This window comes from Girardinichthys multiradiatus, chromosome 11 (assembly GCF_021462225.1).
Source record: "Girardinichthys multiradiatus isolate DD_20200921_A chromosome 11, DD_fGirMul_XY1, whole genome shotgun sequence".
Lineage (NCBI taxonomy): Eukaryota > Metazoa > Chordata > Actinopteri > Cyprinodontiformes > Goodeidae > Girardinichthys > Girardinichthys multiradiatus.
Genome location: NC_061804.1, coordinates 909,669 through 931,382, shown reverse-complemented (window position 1 = coordinate 931,382; position 21,714 = coordinate 909,669). Strand labels below are relative to the sequence as shown.

General features: G+C 46.2%; 1 protein-coding gene across 1 annotated transcript; it reads left to right on the top strand.

The window, feature by feature from the left end:
* Nucleotides 1-813: 813 nt before the first annotated feature.
* Nucleotides 814-21,105, top strand: siah2l (seven in absentia homolog 2 (Drosophila)-like). The gene is made up of 3 exons (XM_047378965.1): nt 814-1,494; nt 16,648-16,827; nt 18,145-21,105. Exons 1-3 carry the CDS (start codon nt 1,087-1,089, stop codon nt 18,514-18,516), a joined length of 960 nt encoding a protein of 319 aa, XP_047234921.1. The 5' UTR covers nt 814-1,086; the 3' UTR covers nt 18,517-21,105.
* The last annotated feature ends 609 nt before the right edge of the window (nt 21,106-21,714 follow it).

The window sequence follows — 21,714 nt, the reverse complement described above, 5'->3', positions numbered from 1 at the left end:
GAATAAAACCAAGAATGGGTCTGAAACAACTCAGCAGTCTGGAAGCTTCATGAGGAGCAGCAGGATTTAAACCTCCTCTGTCAGATGAACTCTGACTGCAACAAACTCTGACAGAAGCAGCTCTTTCTCTGTTACATTCATATTTTAGATTAAATTATCAAGCCTTCCAGATTGTTCTAACAGCATCTGTTCAGAATCACCAAAACGTGAAGAGTTTAATTCAGTTCCCGCTCAACAGGAAAGGATGGAGGGTGTGATGTCAGCTGAATGTCCAGCAGGTGGCGCTAGAGTCTTTGAGTTAAGCCAACAATTTGAAGATATCTTCATATTTCCATCATAGACATGTTTGATTTCCATGATGTTCTAAAACACAGCTGAGCTGCAGCAGTTTTACAGCAGCTGGATCACGTTGGTCTGGATTTAAATTCAGTATTATTATTAAGTGTAGCTTTTCAGTTACCGTTATGTCCCACCTGGGGCTTTTAGCAGATTAAAGGTCACAGGTTGTTTTGTGAACTCTGTAAACTCTTTTATTCTGAAATTACGTGTTAGTGTCCTGTTATAGTCGTGGGGAGGATCTGTGGTCTGGAAAAAATGTATTTAATGTGAACAAAATGAAAGAGATGATTGTAGATTTGAGGAGAAATCGGAATAGGTCCAACACTATTTTCATCATGGGAGAAGGTGGAGGAGTATAAATACCTTGATGTTCAAATACAAAAAGGAATAATTGTTTTATATGAATTAGAAATAAAATGTAACTTTTCATTTTTAACAAATAAAATGTTTTAAGGGAAGATAAGTCATATTTTATTGATAAAATATCTGAGTAAATGACGTATTTTCTGTTAGTTCCTTAACTTCGGAATATTATGTAAGGACACGCCTCCCGTCTCTGATTGGCTGAGCGGTCTGTCACTTCATCCTGAACCAGCCAATGGCAGCGCGCAGATCAGATTGCAAACTAATACAAACTAGCCGCCGCCATGTTGTGTCTCCGCGGCCCGGAGGGACGTCCGGTCGTAAATAGTAAATGACGGTACCGCCTGCTGGGCCTCTGACTGGACTGGACCTCTGCAGAAAGCCATGAGCCGTCCGTCCTCAGCCAGCGGTGGAGGACCGGGAGCCGGTAAAGCAGGCGGGGGAAAGCACGGAGGCACCGGAGTCGCCGCCACCGCGGCCGCAGCAGCGGCAGCTGCGGCCGGTGTGGGCACCGTCACCGGGTCGGGTTCTGTCGCTCCATCCACGGCCGGGTCCCTACCCCCTGCCGCGAGTCTTCCCGGGCATCCCCCGGAGCTGACGGCTCTGTTTGAGTGCCCGGTGTGTTTCGACTACGTCCTGCCGCCCATCCTGCAGTGCCAGGCGGGTCACCTGGTCTGCAACCAGTGCCGCCAGAAGCTGAGCTGCTGTCCCACCTGCCGCGGCCCGCTGAGTCCCAGCATCCGGAACCTGGCCATGGAGAAGGTGGCATCCACGCTGCCATTTCCCTGCAAGGTAAGACCTACACCGGCTCCAGAACCGGGACCAAAGCGGAAACACCGCTCACTTCGCTCGCGACTTCCCTGTGCATGCGCGCGTGCCGGATGACGTCACGGGATTCCGTCTGAATCAAAACAAAGCAGTAGTTCGGATGCAGTCGGTTCTGATCCAGAAACAGAATCTGAGCAGGTTTTTGTGAAATGAAAGAACCAGATTCAGATGTCGGTCGGAGCTCAGGTGTTTATGAAGAAGATTCGGACCCGGGTTCGGTTCTCCGCCCTCAGGAACACCATGTCTAAGCTTATGGGACGATTTCTGTCAGGAATAAATATTATTGATGAGGCGTTCACTGACCGACCCAGTAGCAGAAAACTGACATTCTGGTTACTTCCTGTTTTATTCTGTAGTTTCTGGTTCTGTTACTCAGACACATTAAAGTTGAAGTGGACTCGACTGAAAGCTGAGTCCATCCTCCTGACCCGAGCAGGAGGATGGAGTTGAGAGCTGATCCGAGTGCAGGTTCTTCTCTTTCTGCTTCATGGTTTTAGGTGACTGAACCTTTAATTGATGCTTTTATCAAACATGTTTTCACACAGACATAATTCAATCATCACTAGTCTCTTATTTTAGTGACATTCTTCATTATTTTTGCATTTAGGCTGAAAACTGTGAGAATCCAGAGAAATGGTGTCAGGAACAGTGAGTGAGTTTTTTCTGTCAGTAGTTCAAAGGTCAGGTGAGCATCCAGGTCAAGAGTCTGATGAAGGCCACAGTAGGATGTTAATAAGAAGTTCCCACTCTGTGTGGAGATGGCTGTCTATCAGTGAGACGACCCGTGAGTTGCACAATCAGAACAATGGAGACGTCGATGCATGCATTGGTTTTAAAATAGTCTTTTTTTAGTTTCTGTTGTCTGAAAATACAAATAACAGGCAGATGTAGGTCTGCCGTGCTTCACACTAGTGGCTGTGATGATCTACTGAACTACATACGTTCCCAATACTGATGCTTAGGACCCAGGGCTGCCCTTAGTGCCTGTTTGAACTGATCTTATTTTAAACTCAATTCCTTCTCAACCAAAATATTAGTTACCAACGTGCCAACGCCAAAAAATCAGGACCACTTAGAATCAAACCAGGTGTGAAACACCAGAAGTCAATGATTGGTAACAAAGGGGACATTTATCACCTAGAATCAGATGTCCTTATAACAGGATAATGTGCCTGTAGTTGTGGAAGATGGTGAAGGCGTTCATAATGAAGATAATATAGATAATAATAATAGTAATAGAAGTCTAAACATGGAGAAGGACTACCAGTTGGCCTCAAAGTGATTCTGGCAAACCGTCCGGCGCCTCAGGAGGGGGAAGCAGTGCTTCGCCAACACTGTTTACAGTGGGGGTGAGAGGCTGCTGACCTCGACTGGGGACATTATCGGGCAGTGGAAGGAGTACTTCGAGGATCTCCTCAATCCTGCCATCACGCATTCCCTGGTGGAAGCAGAGGCTGGGGACTCGGGGTTGGACTCCTTCATCACCCAGGCTGAAGTCACCGAGGTGGTTAAAAAGCTCCGCGGTGGCAGGGCTTCAGGGGTGGATGAGATCCGCCCTGAGTACCTCAAGTCTCTGGATGTTGTAGGGCTGTCATGGTTGACACGCCTCTTCAACATTGCGTGGCGGTCGGGGACAGTGCCTCTGGACTGGCAGACTGGGGTGGTGGTCCCCCTTCATAAGAAGGATGACCGGAGGGTCTGTTCCAACTACAGGAGGATCACACTCCTCAGCCTCCCTGGTAAGGCCTACGCCAGGGTATTGGAGAGGAGAGTCCGACCGATAGTCGAACCTCGGCTTCTGGAGGAGCAGTGTGGTTTTCGTCCCGGCCGTGGATCACTGGACCAGCTCTATACCCTCTACAGGGTACTCAAGGGTTCATGGGAGTTTGCCCAACCGGTCCACATGTGTTTTGTGGACCTGGAGAAAGCATTCGACTGTGTCCCTCGTGATGCCCTGTGGGGGGTGCTCCAGGAGTATGAAATCGGGGGCCCTTTATTAGGGGCCATCCGGTCCCTGTACAAGCGGAGCAGGAGTTTGGTCCGCATTGCCGGCACTAAGTCGGACCTGTTCCCGGTGCATGTTGGACTCCAGCAGGGCTGCCCTTTGTCACCGGTCCTGTTCATAACTTTTATGGACAGGATTTCTAGGTGCAGCCAAGGGCCGGAGGGGGTCTGGTTTGGGGACCAGAGGATTTCGTCTCTTCTTTTTGCAGATGACGTGGTCCTGCTGGCCCCCTCTAGCCAAGACCTACAGCATGCACTGGGGCGGTTCGCAGCTGAGTGTGAAGCGGCTGGGATGAAGATCAGCTCCTCCAAGTCCGAGGCCATGGTTCTCGACCGGAAAAGGGTGGCTTGTCCTCTTCAGGTTGGAGGGGAGTTCCTGCCTCAAGTGGAGGAGTTTAAGTATCTCGGGGTCTTGTTCACGAGTGAGGGAAGAATGGAGCAGGAGATCGACAGACGGATCGGTGCAGCTGCCACAGTAATGGGGGCGCTGTGCCGGTCCGTTGTGTTGAAGAGAGAGCTGAGCCGAAAAGCAAAGCTCTCGATTTACCGGTCGGTCTACGTTCCTACCCTCACCTATGGCCATGAACTTTGGGTCATGACCGAAAGAACGAGATCCCGGATACAAGCGGCTGAAATGAGCTTCCTCCGTAGGGTGGCCGGGCACTCCCTTAGAGATAGGGTGAGGAGCTCGGAGTAGAGCTGCTGCTCCTCCACATCGAGAGGAGCCAGTTGAGGTGGCTCGGGCATCTATACCGGATGCCTCCTGGACGCCTTCCTCGGGAGGTGTTGCAGGCACGTCCCACCGGGAGGAGGCCCAGGGGACGGCCCAGGACACGCTGGAGGGACTATGTCTCTCGGCTGGCCTGGGAACGCCTTGGGCTCCCCCTGGAGGAGCTGGAGGAGGTGTCTGGAGAGAGGGACATCTGGGCGTCTCTGCTGAGTCTGCTGCCCCCGCGATCCGGTCCCGGATAAAGCGGAAGACGACGAGTATGAGTCTAAACATGAGTCTTTGTAATGCTGCGTTAGATACAGGAAGTCCTGGATGTTCTCAATGGAACCTTCCTGCTCTTATTTTCTTTGCAAGGCAAGTTTATTTATAAAGCACATTTCAGTAGCAAGATAATTCCAAGTGCTGTATGTGAAAAAGAGAAAGACATAATAGGAAAAGTACATTACAGTGGCATAAGGGAAGCTAAATAACCAACAAACACAAATAAAGAGAATAAAAGTTAATAATTAAAATGATAATGATAATAAAAGATAAAAAATGAAAAATTAATGATAAATTGATATATAAGAAAATGAAATAAAGTTGGACTGAAAATTTTAACTAATAATGTTTAGATGGCCCAGTCAAAGGCCGTTCTAAACAAATAAGTTTTGAATCTTGATTTAAAGCAATTTAGGGTTTCAGCGCTTTTCCAGTTTTCTGGGAGTTTATTCCAGATTAGTGGAGCATAAGAACTAAAAGCTGCTTCTCCATGTTTGGTTCTGGTTCTGGTTCTGCAGAGTAGATTTGAGCCAGAAGACCTGAGAGGTCTGGGTGGTTGATCCACTGACAACAAGTCTGTAATGTATTTTGGTGCTAAGCCATTCAGTGATTTATAGACTAACAGAAGTATTTTAAAGTCTATTCTCTGAGCTACAGGGAACCAGTGTAGGGACTTTAGAACCGGGCTGATGTGCTCCACTTTCTTAGTTCTAGTGAGGACGTGGGCAGCAGCGTTCTGGATCAACTACAGCTGTCTGATCCACTTTTTAGGCAGACCTGTGAAGACACCGTTGCAGTAATCAATTCTACTAAAGATGAACGCATGAATTAGTTTTTCAAGGTCCTGCTGAGACATTAGTCCTTTAATCCTGGAGATGTTCTTTAGGTGATAGAAGGTCAACCTTGTTACTGTCTTTATGTTCCTCTGAAGGTTCAGGTCTGAGTCCATCACTACACCCAGGTTTCCAGCCTGACTGGTGGTTTCTAGCTGTATTAACTGAAGCTGTGTGCTAACTTTTAAACGCTCTTCCTTTGGTCCAAAGATTATTACTTCAGTTTTGTTTTGATTCAGCTGAAGAAGATTCTGGCCCATCCATGCACTGATTTCTTCTAAACATTTACCCAGCGCTTGAATGGGTTCATGGTCACCTGGTGACATCGTAACGTATAGCTGTGTGTCGTCTGCATAGTTATGATAACTTACGTTGTTGTTTATTAAAATCTGAGTTAGGGGGAGCATGTAGATATTGAATAGGAGGGGCCCTAAGATGGACCCTTGGGGAACGCCACATGTGATTTTTGTGTCTCTGATGTAAAGTTACCTACTGACACAAAATGGTCCCTGTCCTTCAAGTAGGATTTAAACTAGTTGAGTGCTGTACCAGAAAGACCGACCCAGTTTTCCAGGTGCTCTAATAAAATGGAGTGATCAACAATGTCGAATGCTGCACTAAGGTCCAATAATACCAGTACTGTGGTTCTTCCACAATCTGCATTTATACGGATGTCATTGAACACCTTGACAAGAGCAGTCTCTGTACTGTGGTGAGCAGGAAGCCTGACTGGAAGACATGAAGCAGTTGGTCGTTGTTAGGAAGTTGTTTAACTGTTGAAACACAGTTTTTTCAATAATCTTACTGATGAAGAGGAGGTTTGATATAGGATTGTAGTTCTGTAGTAGCAGCTTGTCCAAGTTGCTCTTTTTCAATAGAGGTTTGATAATTGCTGTTTTTAGGGCCTGGGCCACACGGGGTATTGAATGGAGAAGATGTCAGAGTCATTTGGGTCCCAATCTTCATGTTGTCAGTGAAATCTAGGAAAGCAAGAATTGGGCTCAGTGGAGACATGGTAGAGTTCTGCGCGCTCTGGATCGGGCTCTGGGGTGCGGGGGGTTTGAGGGGGTCCACTTCTCCTGTGGAATTTGGTGGGGAGACCTTTTGTGATGACCTCTCTCTCTCAGCCAACTGCCTGGTTATCTCTATCTCTGCTGGAACTGTTGGTGGCAGCGTTATCATTGTTGTTGATACTCCATGTTCTTTGCTGAAGGTTGAGGCTGCTGGTGGAAGAGATTAGATGTGAGACGTCTGGCTCCCGGCTTGTTCAAACAGAAACCATCTTGCTTGAAGAGTTGTCTTTTTTTCCCAAAATATATTAATTAATATTAATTGCAGCATCTAGAGAACCTGCTGGAGATCTGCCTCCTAGTTCTTCTACTTTTTGTGGCCCAAAATGTTTGTCGATGTTTCTTCTGCGTGCAGCAAGAAGTTTGGAAACTGGAACGGTTTCTGTTCAGCATAACAAAACCACTGAGATTCAAAGGTTTAAACCATCAGTAGTGGACCTCAGACACCAGAATCAGCGAAAGTTCTGCTTTAAAACCCAGTTCTTCCATCAGGTTTGAAATAAAAAGAGGAACCAGAACAAAATGTTCGGTCCGTCTGTGTGTCTGATTGAGACTTCAGAGGAAACGCTCCCAGTCTCTTTGTAGAGTAATTGCTGCTATCAGTGTCTAAGTGATGAAGGCCTGCTGCTCCTCTGCCTCACTTCCATTTAAAAAGTCGGATCTGCATCCACACATCTTAAAACAATTCAATTCAGTTTATTTATATAGCACCAATTCACAACACATGTCGTCTCAAGGTTCTTCACAACAGTCAGGTTCATACATTCCAATTAATCGTAATCATTGAACAGTTCAGTCAGATTCAGTTATTTATTCAAATTGGACAAAAAGTTTTTCTATCTAAGGAAACCCAGCAGATTGCATCCAGTCAGTGACTTGCAGCATTCACTCCTCCTGGATGAGCATGTAGAGACAGTGGACAGTCACTGGTGTTGACTTTGCAGCAATCCCTCATACTGAGCATGCATGTAGCGACAGTGGAGAGGAAAAACTCCCTTTTAACAGGAAGAAACCTCCAGCAGAACCAGAACCAGGCTCAGTGTGAGCGGCCATCTGCCACGACCGACTGGAGGTTTGAGAGAACAGAGCAGAGACACAAAGAGAACAAAGAAGCACTGATCCTATGGCAGCAAATTGTTACCATATTTCAAATGAAAAAGCATTTCCAGAAATGCTTTTTCATTTTAAGAATGTGGCTGCGTTATTTGACCCATAAATGAAATTAGTAATCAATCATCCTATTAGCATTTTCTTCTTCATGACTTCACATTTTATTCCATAATCAAAAAGAAAATAAAGCAGAAATTGCTTTTTCATTTTCGTGGTCTGCCCTTAAAGTTCTGCCCAGAACTAGAAAATGAAAAAACATTCCGAGCTGCGGGTGCAGAAGAGTGACGTCAGCAGCCGCTCTTCCTCAGCTCCCTGCTGACTGAGCTACCCATCTTGTTCGGTAGGGGGCGCTGTGCACGTCTGCAGTGCATTACATTGCAAACGTGCTGAGAAATTGATTGAATTGCAGCAGGACCGACAGTTTGTGGCAGTGGCAGGAAGAACTGGTAGTTCTGCCACAGCCCGCCAGGTGAGATGTTTCCATCCATGTTTCAGGTGAGATGTTTCCATCCATGTTTCAGGTGAGATGTTTCCATCCATGTTTCAGGTGAGATGTTTCCATCCATGTTTCAGGTGAGATGTTTCCATCCATGTTTCAGGTGAGATGTTTCCATCCATGTTTCAGGTTTCAGATGCAGAGGGAGGAACAGGAGGGGGGCGCAGACTGTAGCTCTTATTCTCTCTCTCTTACGTTTCATGTCCCCGCCCCCACTGTGTGTGTGTGTGTGTGTGTGTGTGTGTGTGTGTGTCTGTGTGTGTGTGTGTGTGTGTGTGTGTGTGTGTGTGTGTGTGTGTGTGTGTGTGTGTGTGTGTGTGTGTGTGTGTTTGTGACCTCCTAAGCATGCAGTCAAGTTCTACAGAGTCCCACTAATGACCTAATGATTGGACTCAGGTGCGTCGAAGGTCAGACACATCTAAAGGTAGCAGGATCCAAGGACTGGAGGTTGACACACCTGAGATAAATGGTCACTGACAGAAAGCTCCAAGGTTTACCTGTAAAATTATTTCCACAGCTTTATATTTTACAGATGGGACAGAAACCAGAGATGCGTGCTTTCAGGTTCAGGTTGGAACTAAACCGAACCAAGATCTTCAGGTTTTCATCATCAGACAGGAAGCCTTCTGGGCTAACAGTCTAAGTATTTAACCATCTGTTAACCCAGTGGTCTTCAATCTTTCTGTGCTGCGTGTCTCTGGAGGAGCTTATCCTCCAGAGACACGCAGGTTTCTTGCCGGAGCTCAAACACCCTCGTTAAGACTTTGCTTCACCAGAGCTTCTCTGTGTCTGACAACAGTGAAACCCCCTAATTAGTGCCTGCAGCCCTTTGCCTTTTCCTCCCATATCTACACCAACACAGTTCTCCTCTTTTCCTCCATGTGTCATCAAGTAATCATTCATGAAGCTACATAGATTTCTGCTTGTTTATTGTCACCCCCAAATGAGTCCGAGTCCTCCGACATTCACATCAGATCCCTGCCTGCGAGGTAATTTCTAGACAAAAAAAAGGCAAGCCTGTTCTCGCACCCCCACGTCATGCCGTTACACAGCCCCTAGGTGGCGCACCTTAGTTTGAGAAGGACTTAGCTAACCTAACTTCAGACAGGATCAACTGTGGTTTCTACCACAGATCCTCTCTGATGCAACCAGGACTTTCCATGTTCAGTTCTGAAGCAGCACAGGAATTTCCTCACTTAACGTTTTTCTTGCTTGTAAACTTTCTCTGCTGCCTCTGGAAACTTTGAAACTATCAGAGCTGCGATTTCTGTTTAAATCATCTGCTCTTCCTGAAACTTGACTTCATGGATGGAGTTATGTCTGTTCAATGATCAACCAATAGAGGAGTGTCCAGTTTTCCCTCTCAGATAGTTTGCTGCTCTCACTCAAAACTCCTGACACTTCTAATTATCTTACAGGCTTGTAAACATGCTCTCTGATTTAATGCAGCTCACCTAAATATCTCCTGCTCTGATGTTCTCGTCCCACTGCTTCCGTGTAGCTGCAGACTGGATCAGAAAAGGTCTGAAAATGCTGGTTTTACTCAGAATGGGTTTGGGTGTGAGGAGTCTGAAATAGGAGCAGAAGGTATTCATGTGTATGAGCTGCATTAAATCTGAGAGCTGAATATGGAATGATGGTTTTGATCAAAAGTGAATGCTCCTGATATCTGGAGGAATAAATCTCCTATAGATGGGTTCTTAGCTGACTGGACTGTACTCCTCCCATCAAGTGGCTCCCAGTGGAAGTGATCTGGGCTCTCAGGGCGTCTCCTTGCCTCCAACCCATTAAGAAGCCCACTCGGCCTCACTCCCAGGCCTTTCAGCCTGATTAGTATTGACCGGGTCGTTTGTTCTGTCCATGTGAATCGAATCTGCAGCTTAATGCATCAGATGATATTCTCCAGCCGTCCTGCTGAAATCTGACTCCTGCCCCATCCGTGCTCAGGATCCAACGCTGCACGAGTCCTGGTCTCCTCCCAGATTTTCCTCATCATCACACGCCGTCTCTGTGAATCTGGTTTACTGGTCCTGATTCGCTGGCTGTTCCAGCGCCCAGAACACGCTTCACTGCTGGTTGGACAGTGGAGACATTAAGCGTCTGAAATGCTTTCACTAAGTTCATGGCAAAATGAAAAACATGAGAATAAAATGAATGTCTTCATGGAGACATCTTGAGCGTAGAGGCTCCTGTAAACCTTCCATATTTATACGGATCTTTTATTTCCCTGCTGCCACTGTAGGGCACTGTAGGGGGCGCTGCTGAGGGAAGGTGTTTAAATACACTCCTCCAACTGTAAGCCTCTAACGCAGCATCACAGAGCAATGAGCCTGATGTGTCCGATGTTCTGGTCCTTAACCAGGACATTCAGCAGCAGCTTGGTCTCGTTCCAGGCATCTTGTTTTCCTGGAAGCTGCTGGTTCTGAGGAAGCTTCTGCTGTGTTCTGACCTGCAGCTCATGAATATTTAATGAGACCAAGAAGCTCCTGTGAGCTCCTAGCTCTGGGTTTCATGACATCATTCTCATCATTAACCCTGCAGAGGCCACATTCAGCAGAAACACCTGAATATTCCAAGAACTTTTGGCTCAAAGGTTTGGACTCACTTCGCTTTCCTGTTTAAAATGCAAAACTTCAGGTGAGTTTCTATCTTCTAACCCAGGGAGTTGGTAGAGCTGCAAACCTGCTTTTAGTTCAGATGATCCAAAGTTTTCTGCACGTCCCTCAAATGAAACAGAACATCTGATCTGGCCCTCATCTCTTCAGTCCGTCCTCTGATCCAGGTTTTCCTGTCATCTGTTGTGGTGGGCGTTATCTGAAGGAATTGTCCTAAAATGTCTGGAATTGCCAAAGGCCGGGTTAGGACACCGGCAAAGTCCAGTAAGGTCCATTTGTGAGTGAATAAAAAGCACTGCCACAGATAGTAGGGCCCACAGTAGAACTTTAATCTCACCTGCTGGATCTACCCAACAGAGAAGGAATGAGAAGAGCTGCAGTCCGACTGCAGGAATGGATGATGATGATATAACCAGAAGAACCAGGTCGGTTCTTTCATGTATGGTTTAATGATTTCTCCTCAGTGTCTGCAGGAGCAGGAACATCTGATGACTCCGTACCACAGCAGTTATCTTGTGTTAGAACTCCCTACAGTGTAATCTGGACCACTCAGATCCATTGTCTGCAGCAGATCTTTTCTTCTGCAGCTCTGACGGGAGCATCCCTGCCACCTACTGTTTGTCATTTATTATTCATCAGCTGGTAATTAGCAGATCAAATTATTGAATAAATGTTAAACTGCAATAATATCAGCTAATGAAGAAGATTCTTGGCTCCTGTCTGGTGTCCTGAAGCCAGATCCTCCAATCAGCAGCAAATCTTCTGCTCTTTAGGCTCCGCCTCCTGAATCTGCCTGATGATGCTGCCTCCTCCTCCCCAGACTCCCCCCTCAGCATCTCCCTCATGTTTCTGGATGATCTTTTTCCCTCACAGCGGTGAACTTCAAACAGCATCACATTACTTCTCCTAACCCTACCAAGGAACTCTGCATCTTCCTGTGCCTCCTCCACATCATCTTCCTCATTAGGACCCTTCCTCCCCCTGCAGAGACTCCTGTGTGGGTGAGGGTAGAGAGGAAGGGTGAGAATCCCATCATGAAGCCATCTGCTCCTTAATTCTTTCCATTTCACCGTTGTCACGGTGGTTTTATGGTCGATACGGTTTGTTTTTCTGGCAACGTTCCTCTAAAACCAGAACAGCTGAATATCCCAGATTTGGACCGGAGTCTCCACTTTAATCACCGCATCTCCTGGACTCTGCTGGTCCTGAGTGATGGTACATCAAGATTGTAAAGAACTACCTGGTTATATAAGTGACGTGGATTCATGCTTTAGAAGCCAAGGCAATATTTGGTGATGTTTACTTGATTAATACCCAGGGCTGGTTACTGCATGAATGGGGCCCTGGGCCTGCCCCCTCCTTCTGCTGCAATCCACTTTCTTCAAATTAAATACCTTAATACTTTATCCTTTATCCAACTACTGGGTTTTACTGACATTGCATTTATGTATAACTAGAAATATTATACAAATAATTAGTTAACGCAATCAAAAACCAGTCAAGAGGCACCAGATAGAAATTCAACACCAGCTTCATCTTTGCTCATTACGGAGCTCTGAATCAAGTCATCAGCTTTCATCCCCAAACCTGCAGACCATCTCTGCTCCACAGAAAACACCAAAACTCAAATCAGAATCAGAATCAGAAAAGCTTTATTGCCAAGTACGTTTTTGGACATACAAGGAATTTGTTTTGGTGTAGTCGGTGCAATACAGTACAAATTAAACAGTATAAACATATCTACAATATAATATAAATATATGTGCACAGTTTTAAGTGAGTGAGAGTAAATATAGAGCAGTATAAGATGCAAGAGCAATACAACAGTGCAGGTGATCATTGTGCAAGTAAAGCAGAAGTCCAAGCTGAGCGTTAATGTAACTCATAGAGTTACAGGTTACAGGTGTCCTGTCAGCAAAAAAAGGGGGGTGTGGGGGAAAGGGAGAGTGTCAGGGTGGTTTCTGGGCTTTGTTAACAAGGCTGGTGGCAGATGGGAAAAAACTGTTCTTGTGGCGTGAGGTTTTGGTCCGGATGGACCGCAGCCTCCTGCCAGAGGGGAGAGTCTCAAAGAGTCTGTGACCAGGGTGGGAGGGATCAGCCAGAATCTTCCCTGCCTGCTTCAGGGTCCTGGAGGTGTACAGTTCCTGGAGCGACAGTAGACTGCAGCCAATCACCTTCTCAGCAGACCGAATGACACGCTGCAGCCTGCCCTTATCCTTGGATGTAGCAGCGGCGTACCAGATGGTGATGGAGGAGGTGAGGATGGACTCAATGATGGCTGTGTAGAAGTGCACCATCATAGTCTTTGGCAGGTTGAATTTCTTCAGCTGCCGCAGGAAGAACATCCTCTGCTGGGCTTTCTTGATGAGGGAGCTGATGTTTGGCTCCCACTTGAGATCCTGGGAGATGATGGTTCCCAGGAAGCGGAAAGATTCCACAGTGTCAATTGTGGAATCACAGAGGGTGATGGGGGCAGGTGGGGCTGGGTTCTGCCTGAAGTCCACAACCATCTCCACTGTCTTTAGAGCGTTGAGCTCAAGGTTGTTCTGGCTGCACCAGTCCAACAGATGGTCCACCTCCCACCTGTACGCGGACTCGTCACCATCAGAGATGAGTCCGATCAGGGTGGTGTCGTCCGCAAACTTCAGAAGCTTGACAGACTGGTGACTGGAGGTGCAGCTGTTGGTGTACAGGGAGAAGAGCAGAGGAGAGAGAACACAGCCTTGGGGGGAACCGGTGCTGATGGTCAGGGAGTCAGAGACGTGCTTCCCCAGCCTCACGCGCTGCTTCCTGTCAGACAGGAAGTCAGTGATCCACCTGCAGGTGGAGTCGGGTACACTCAGCTGGGAGAGCTTCTCCTGTAGCAGAACTGGGACGATGGTGTTGAAGGCAGAGCTGAAATCCACAAACAGGATCCTGGCATAGGTTCCTGTGGAGTCCAGGTGCCGGAGGATGAAGTGAAGGGCTAGGTTGACTGCATCATCTACAGACCTGTTGGCTCTGTAGGCAAACTGCAGGGGGTCCAGGAGGGGGTCGGTGATGTCTTTTAGGTGTGAGAGCACAAGGCGCTCAAAGGACTTCATCACCACAGAGGTCAGGGCGACGGGTCTGAAGTCATTAAGCCCTGTGGTCCTTGGCTTCTTGGGAACAGGGACGATGGTGGAGGACTTGAAGCAGGCTGGCACATGACATGTCTCCAGTGAGGTGTTAAAAATGTCTGTGAAGACTGGAGACAGCTGATCAGCGCAGTGCTTCAGGCTGGCTGGTGAGACAGAATCCGGACCAGCAGCTTTCCGGGGGTTCTGTCTCCTGAAGAGTTTGTTGACGTCCCTCTCCTGGATGGAAAGAGCCGTCCTCGGCGTGGGTAGGGGGCTGGTGGGGGAGAACTTCAGGGTGGGGGTTGGAGGTGCCAAGGCCCCTCTTGAGGTTGGAGAGATGGGGGTGGTGGATTGTGGCTGCAGCTGTTGGGGGGCGTCGTGGGAGATGGTTGCAGGACTGTCCCTTTGTCTTTCAAAGCGGCAGTAGAACTCGTTCAGGTCGTTGGCGAGGCGTCGGTCGTTGATGGAGTGGGGGGCTTTCGGCTTGTAGTTGGTGATTTGCTTGAGCCGTTTCCAGACAGACGCAGAGTCGTTGGCTGAGAACTGGTTTTGGAGCTTCTCAGAGTACAGTCGTTTGGCCTCTTTCACTGCCTTGCCAAACTTGTACTTAGCCTCTCTGTATATGTCTTTGTCCCAACTCCTGAAGGCCTCTTCCTTATCCAGTCTTAACCTTCTGAGTTTAGCTGTGAACCAGGGTTTGTCGTTGTTGTAACTCACCCTGGTGCATGATGGTACACAGCTGTCCTCACAGAAGCTGATGTAGGAAGTCACAGCCTCTGTGTACTCGTCCAGACTGTTGGTAGTAGTCCTGAACACATCCCAGTCTGTACAGCCTAAACACGCCTGGAGATTCTCCACAGCCTCACTGCTCCACTTCCTTGACATCCTCACAACAGGTTTGCAGAGCTTTAGTTTCTGCCTGTATGCAGGAATCAGGTGGACCATGATGTGGTCGGATTGGCCCAGTGCAGCACGTGGGACGGCGTGATAAGCGTCTCTGATGGTGGTGTAACAGTGATCCAGAATGTTGTCCTCTCTGGTCGGACATTTTATGTGACCTTTGAACTTAGTGACAGAGGCACATAATATCACCGATTACACAACAGTGGACCATAAATACTCTGCTGTGTACTTTTTGCATGTGTGTCTTCCCTGATGTAGGACTCCTTCCAGCGGTATATCTGTTAGCACCACATCTTCTCCTCTTCATGGCTGCTTCCATGAAACAAACCTCAACAAGAACATTCCCAGTGTGGGAACACAGCTTTCTTCAAATGTCCTCGCTAAACGTAGCGATTAGACACTTCAGCTAAAAGTAAAGAAGACATCTCAAGATAACTTTGATGGAAAACAGCCTGATCGCTCTATTTTCAGAAGCAGGCAGAGGGCACCAACTTCCTATTGACTGCACATCCAAAAAGGCAATAGAAAAACAACCACCTGATAAATAAGTTATATTCTTTATGTTGCGTCTCCCATTCTAATGACACCCTGGGCAACTGCCCATATGACCACGCTCAAGAACAGCTGCTGTCTAGTTTCAGGTAAATATGTCTGGCAGACAGACGCCACGGCTCGTGAAATATTGTTTAACAATGATTTCCATCACCTTTCTATACCTTTCCAGATCCTGAGCAATGCATAGAACATAAAATGTTTGTTGGTCGCTAACTACAATGTTTACTAACAACAGCATCAGAATCAACTTTATTGGCCAAGTTGTATAAACAAGAAATTGGACTTCGGGTCCCGTCGCTTACATCGTATATCAACATCAATAAAAACACTTAATTAAATACAGACAAGGAGCAGCATTTTCAAGTGTGTTTTATGTATATAAGGAGATGGAAGACTGGTTGTGATGGAGCAGTGTGCTTATTTGCTTCCAGCAGAGTAGCCAACTACCCTGACTGTTCACCATGTTCAACAGAGACAGCCTGGGGGAAGAAACTGTCTCTGTGGCGGGTCATTTTTGTAGCACCGACCTGAAGGTTAAGTCTTAACAACCTGTGACCAGGATGTGTGGGGTCTGCAGAGATGATAGCTGGCCTTCTCCTGACCCCTAGACCTAGGTCCAACCATGACCAAGTCTTGGATGGAGGGAAGGTCAGGCCTGATGATCATCTCTGTCCTCCTTTGTAGATGAGCAAAACCACCCATACTCTTTTTCCACCAACACACTTCTGAGCCCGTTCCGGTTTCCAAACGTGATTTCCTACCATTGACGTGTGTTTCAAATCTTTGTTTCTTCTGTGTGAACCGCAACGTCACCTGTGGGCGGGTCAAAGCTGTAGACAATAGAAGCAACAAGAATGGCGGCGCAGATGAAGAACATACCGGTTATTCGTTTGTCTCCAAAGGGGGCCGCTGGCTCAAGGCGCTGACTCAGTGATGCCTGAAACCGGCGCTGCTGAGGCAGTGAAGGACTCGCTATGTCTGAGTGAGATGGTTTTTCAACCAACAGAAGGCAGCACTGAGATGGTTTTATGGATAAATATTGCAGAATTTAACAAGTTTACATTAAATTATGAAAAATTGCACATAACATAAATGTAGCACCCTTAAGGCCCAATTTATACAGTTTATCTGCAAAAACAGTTGCTTTGTTGTTTAATTTCTCTTGAATTAAACTCGGACTCAATGGACCGAACGGTTGGGGAGAACCGGTGCTGTTGGTAAAACTTGTTCTTGCTGATGTCTCAGTTATAAAACCCAGTGATGTTGGAGCTCTGCTTTGATTCAGATGTTAACAACATGTTGATCCAGGGTCTCCTACCTGCTGAAGGCCACACTAGCAGCTAACACAGACACTGAATATGTCCACACTCAGACCAAAGAACTGATTCTGCTCAGGTAGTGTTCTGGTTCTGTAACCCTGTTCTGTCTGCGTCCTCCTGCAGTATTCCTCAGCCGGCTGCCTGCTGTCGCTACACCATAGCGAGAAGCCCGACCATGAGGAGGTGTGTGAGTTCCGGCCCTACACCTGTCCCTGTCCAGGAGCCACTTGCAAGTGGGCCGGCCCGTTGGAGGCCGTCATGCCTCATCTGATGCACGCACACAAGTCCATTACCACACTGCAGGTCAGAACCGACACGCAGTCCATACACATACAGGGGTTGGACAATGAAACTGAAACACCTGTCATTTTAGTGTGGGAGGTTTCATGGCTAAATTGGACCAGCCTGGTAGCCAGTCTTCATTGATTGCACATTGCACCAGTAAGAGCAGAGTGTGAAGGTTCAATTAGCAGGGTAAGAGCACAGTTTTGCTCAAAATATTGAAATGCACACAACATTATGGGTGACATACCAGAGTTCAAAAGAGGACAAATTGTTGGTGCACGTCTTGCTGGCGCATCTGTGACCAAGACAGCAAGTCTTTGTGATGTATCAAGAGCCACGGTATCCATGGTAATGTCAGCATACCACCAAGAAGGATGAACCACATCCAACAGGATTAACTGTGGACAATGTGAAACATGTATTGTTCTCTGATGAGTCCACCTTTACTGTTTTCCCCACATCCAGGAGAGTTATGGTGTGGAGAAGCCCCAAAGAAGCGTACCACCCAGACTGTTGCATGCCCAGAGTGAAGCATGGGGGTGGATCAGTGATGGTTTGGGCTGCCATATCATGGCATTCCCTTGGCCCAATACTTGTGCTAGATGGGTGCGTCACTGCCAAGGACTACCGAACCATTCTTGAGGACCATGTGCATCCAATGGTTCAAACATTGTATCCTGAAGGCGGTGCCGTGTATCAGGATGACAATGCACCAATACACACAGCAAGACTGGTGAAAGATTGGTTTGATGAACATGAAAGTGAAGTTGAACATCTCCCATGGCCTGCACAGTCACCAGATCTAAATATTATTGAGCCACTTTGGGGTGTTTTGGAGGAGCGAGTCAGGAAACGTTTTCCTCCACCAGTATCACGTAGTGACCTGGCCACTATCCTGCAAGAAGAATGGCTTAAAATCCCTCTGACCACTGTGCAGGAGGCCCTACACCATACTAATAAATTATTGTGGTCTAAAACCAGGTGTTTCTGTTTCATTTTCCAACCCCTGTATATCTTACAGACCCACACAGGTCAGTTATTACACAGGAGCAAGAACCGAGGAAAGCAAGCCAGAACTAATGCACACCGATCAGAATCAAGACACATGGTTCACAACTGACACACACTGGTCAGGATCGAGTTGGAGGTAACATACATGGGTCAGAGTTACTACACAAGGGTAAGAACCAAAACAAATGGATCAGAACTGACATGCTGGTCAAAATCGACACATTTGTATCAGAACCAAGACACACAGGGTCAGAGTTTACACAGAAATCCAGTTCTGACTTCTGAACCTCCTGTTGCAAACTTTTCCCTGCTCTTCGTCTGCAGGGGGAGGACATCGTGTTCCTGGCGACGGACATCAACTTGCCAGGCGCCGTGGACTGGGTCATGATGCAGTCATGCTTCAGCCACCACTTCATGCTGGTTCTGGAGAAGCAGGAGAAGTACGAGGGGCACCAGCAGTTCTTTGCCGTAGTGCTGCTCATTGGCACCAGGAAGCAGGCAGAGAACTTTGCCTATCGCCTGGAGCTCAACGGGAACCGCCGCCGCCTCACCTGGGAAGCCACGCCCCGCTCCATCCACGACGGGGTGGCGGCCGCCATCATGAACAGCGACTGCCTGGTGTTCGACACCTCCATCGCTCACCTGTTTGCTGACAACGGGAACCTGGGCATCAACGTCACCATCTCCATGTGTTGAGGAGCAGAGTGGTGGAGGCCATGCATCTCCATGAGAGGAACACCTGATATGAGAGCAGGTTGGAACCCAAACAGACTGCTCTGCTCTGCTCGGCGTGACGTTCAGGGTAAGAAACTGAAACCGCTTCGAGGATCGAGGAAGACGTCCGCTGAGCAGAATCGACTTTTTGCAGGAAAGGTTTTTCTGCAGCAGCTTCATTAAACTTCCTGTTGGCTCCACAGCCTCTTTGCTACGATCTGATCTTTCCTGCTGTCAGGACTCTGTGTTTGGATGAAGATTCTGGGAGAACTTCGGCTATCAGGAAAACTTATGCTTAAGAAGAATCTGCAGACAGAAGAAAATGGAAGTTAAAGGTCCACTAAACCTTCTGTAATGGTTCTGAGCCTGCTTATTTTCTGATTTGGGTGCAGAATGGTTCTGAGAAAAAAGTTAAAAATGTTAAGTTTAAAGAAAAGTTGTAAGGTTCTCCAGCTCTCCTGTTGGAGAAGATGTTCACTGCTTCTGATAAATTATCTGTGGATCAGAACATTTTACCGGCTCTGCAGGCTGAGACAGGAGCTCATGTGGGCTGAAACAAGAAGGTTCTGGTTTAGAACCTAAAGAGGGAAATCTGAGGATGTAATTTACTGACGTTCTCATCATGTTTCAGTCCAGCTGATGGAACCTTCTGGATTTTAGCTTTTCTTTGATTGAAAATAAAAATAAATAGTTTGGACACCAAAACCTAGAATATTTGTTCACTTGTGCAATGTTTTGGTATAAAAAGGACTGAATGATGAATTTGATCCATGATGATTGGTTTAGTTCTTTACACACGACAAAACTCAGACCTTCTGTCTTCTCAACTTCTATCCAATCCTGATTCTCCATGTTTCCTTCTTCAGGAGCTCAAAGAGAAATGTAGACAGTCTGCAGGTAAAACAGATCATCATCAGGGTGTTTCCCTAATGTTCTCCATCAGGCTCCTTGTAGAATTAAACCAGTACCAGTCTATCTATTGGCCAGTAGGGGGCGACTCCTACACAATTAAATCAACCAGTGATGAATCCATGAGCAAGCTGAGGTTTCTGATGTTCCTGTTTCTCTTCAAATTGGCTTAAAGAGGGAGGGAAACTTTCCTCTGAAGCTGAAACTGAGTCTAAGTCCAAAGAAAAACCTCCAGGAAGTCTGACATCTGCAGAAGATCCCAGGGTGTCTGGCTTCTAAATTCAAGTAAGGACAGATGTTGGTTTCTGGACAACATTCTGTCTTCTTTGTGTTTGTAGGAACAGGAAGCTGCAGAAAAACAAAGAAAAACTGCTCTCCTACATTCAGGCACAAACCTGCATGGTGACATTAGTTCTGTTCTGTTGGTTCTGTGGTGTTGAGGGAACATCTAGATAGAAGTGACTGATGGCTGTCATGCTGGGACTGTGGAATGTGGATCAGAGGAATGATCTGACAGGAAGAAGACACCTGATTTACAATCTGAGCTGTTTGTGAAATCATTTTCATAAAAATATATTCCCAAACCAAATCAGTTTTAAAGAGTTTTTCATGTTTTCCAACCGAACATGGACATGGCTGCTGGACCTTCCATGTAAAAACAGACAAACCTTGGCTGCTTGACTGATAGGAAGGTTGCTGGTTCAGATCCCAGCAGCGTTTGCCCTGTCGTCTCGTTTTGGAGGCCAGAGTTTGACGTCATCTCAGATGAAAGCAGGAAAATGGAGGACCCCTCTGTTCAGCCGCAAGAGCCTTACTTTTCTACTTCCGACCTCTTTCTGTGCTGCTGATTTTCACTGAGAACAGATGGAATATGACCCAGATTTCTGCTCATCTGTTGGGACAGGATGCACTGATGGGACCGTTTCTACAGAATTATATGGAATTCTGGATCGAACCACAAACATTCCTTGTTTTCTAATCGTTGTAGCAAGAAGATACCTCTGAGCACATCTGTAAAGCTCTCACACCTTCAGCCTCATTGAAACCTCATATCAGAGCGGTGCTCCCCCAGCTGCAGGAAAAACTGACGCTAACCGTAGCTCAGGACACTTTACAAAAGAGTCTAGTCAACGGAAACCTTTAATCTGCGGTTTTATTGACAATGTTGAAGCTCAGAATAGTCAATCATAAAGATCAGTTTATGTGAGCAGAAGGAAGAATAGTCCACAACTTTTTTTTACCTTTGGTTGTTTTTAACTTCTGCTGAGGCTAGCATAGCATCTTTAGCACGCTAGCTTTGGTTTTCAAATAACACTCATGTCAATAAAATGTTAAATGTAATTTTTATTTACAGGCTGACAATCAAAGCACTCTGCTGGAAAAATGTGTTAATTTGTTTCCTTTCACACATTTATTAATATTTTTTATCATGGCTAACAGCCTGACCTCAAGACAAAAAGGCGGGAGAATCTGACTGGTCCAAATGTTGCAGCCATGCTAAATGAAAGCTACGCCTTCGTTAAAGTTTTGGCTTTTACAAGTTTTGTTATCTAAGATTTTTAAGGACGACTTAATTTCAGAAAATGTTCCCTTTTGGCTTCTCGGTTTAATCAATAATAACTCTGGTATATGACCATTAAACTGCATCTGGTTTAAAATCCGGTCCGTCTCTTAAATCCGAGTCTTCTTGAACACATCTCACCTATCAGAATATTTTAGATGTAACTTACGTAAGCATATAGTTACATGTGTAATATTGTATTATGATCCACTTAAATGGACTTTTCTTTGTAAATGAAGTGTTTTTAGGTAAGACTCGTCTTCCTTTAGACTACAGTATAATGTGATGCATTTATTAAAGGTAAGTGTTAATGTCAGAGGGTTGATTTAATGCAAAAATGAAAATAAACAACTATGATCTGTTATTATGATTAAGTTGCATTTTTTAGTGTTATTGAATGAACAGAAAGAAATATTTTAAAAGTTGAAAAGCAAATATATGAACAACGCAATGTTGGCAATGAAATCACTTCCATTTAAGAATGTCTAAAAATGTTTAGTCTGTGTTAAACCAGTAATTGTGCATCTTTTAGCACCTGGTGGTCGTCACCCCAACAGAAGCAGGACTGGTCCTTTATTTATTGTTTGAAATAGGTCAATTCTTTGTAAAACCTGTTGTTTTGGACATTTGAGGTAGAATTAAAATACGTTTAGAACCGGGTAAACACCAGATTGTTGCTGTACATTAAAGCCAATGTGTTCTTTCTTGTG

Bases quoted from the DNA above. Each gene is read 5' to 3' on its own strand.
- siah2l (XM_047378965.1), top strand. From the start codon at position 1,087: ATGAGCCGTCCGTCCTCAGCCAGCGGTGGAGGACCGGGAGCCGGTAAA. The intron at 1,495-16,647 runs GTAAGACCTACA...GTCCTCCTGCAG, and splicing joins CGCTGCCATTTCCCTGCAAG to TATTCCTCAGCCGGCTGCCT. The intron at 16,828-18,144 runs GTCAGAACCGAC...CTTCGTCTGCAG, and splicing joins AGTCCATTACCACACTGCAG to GGGGAGGACATCGTGTTCCT.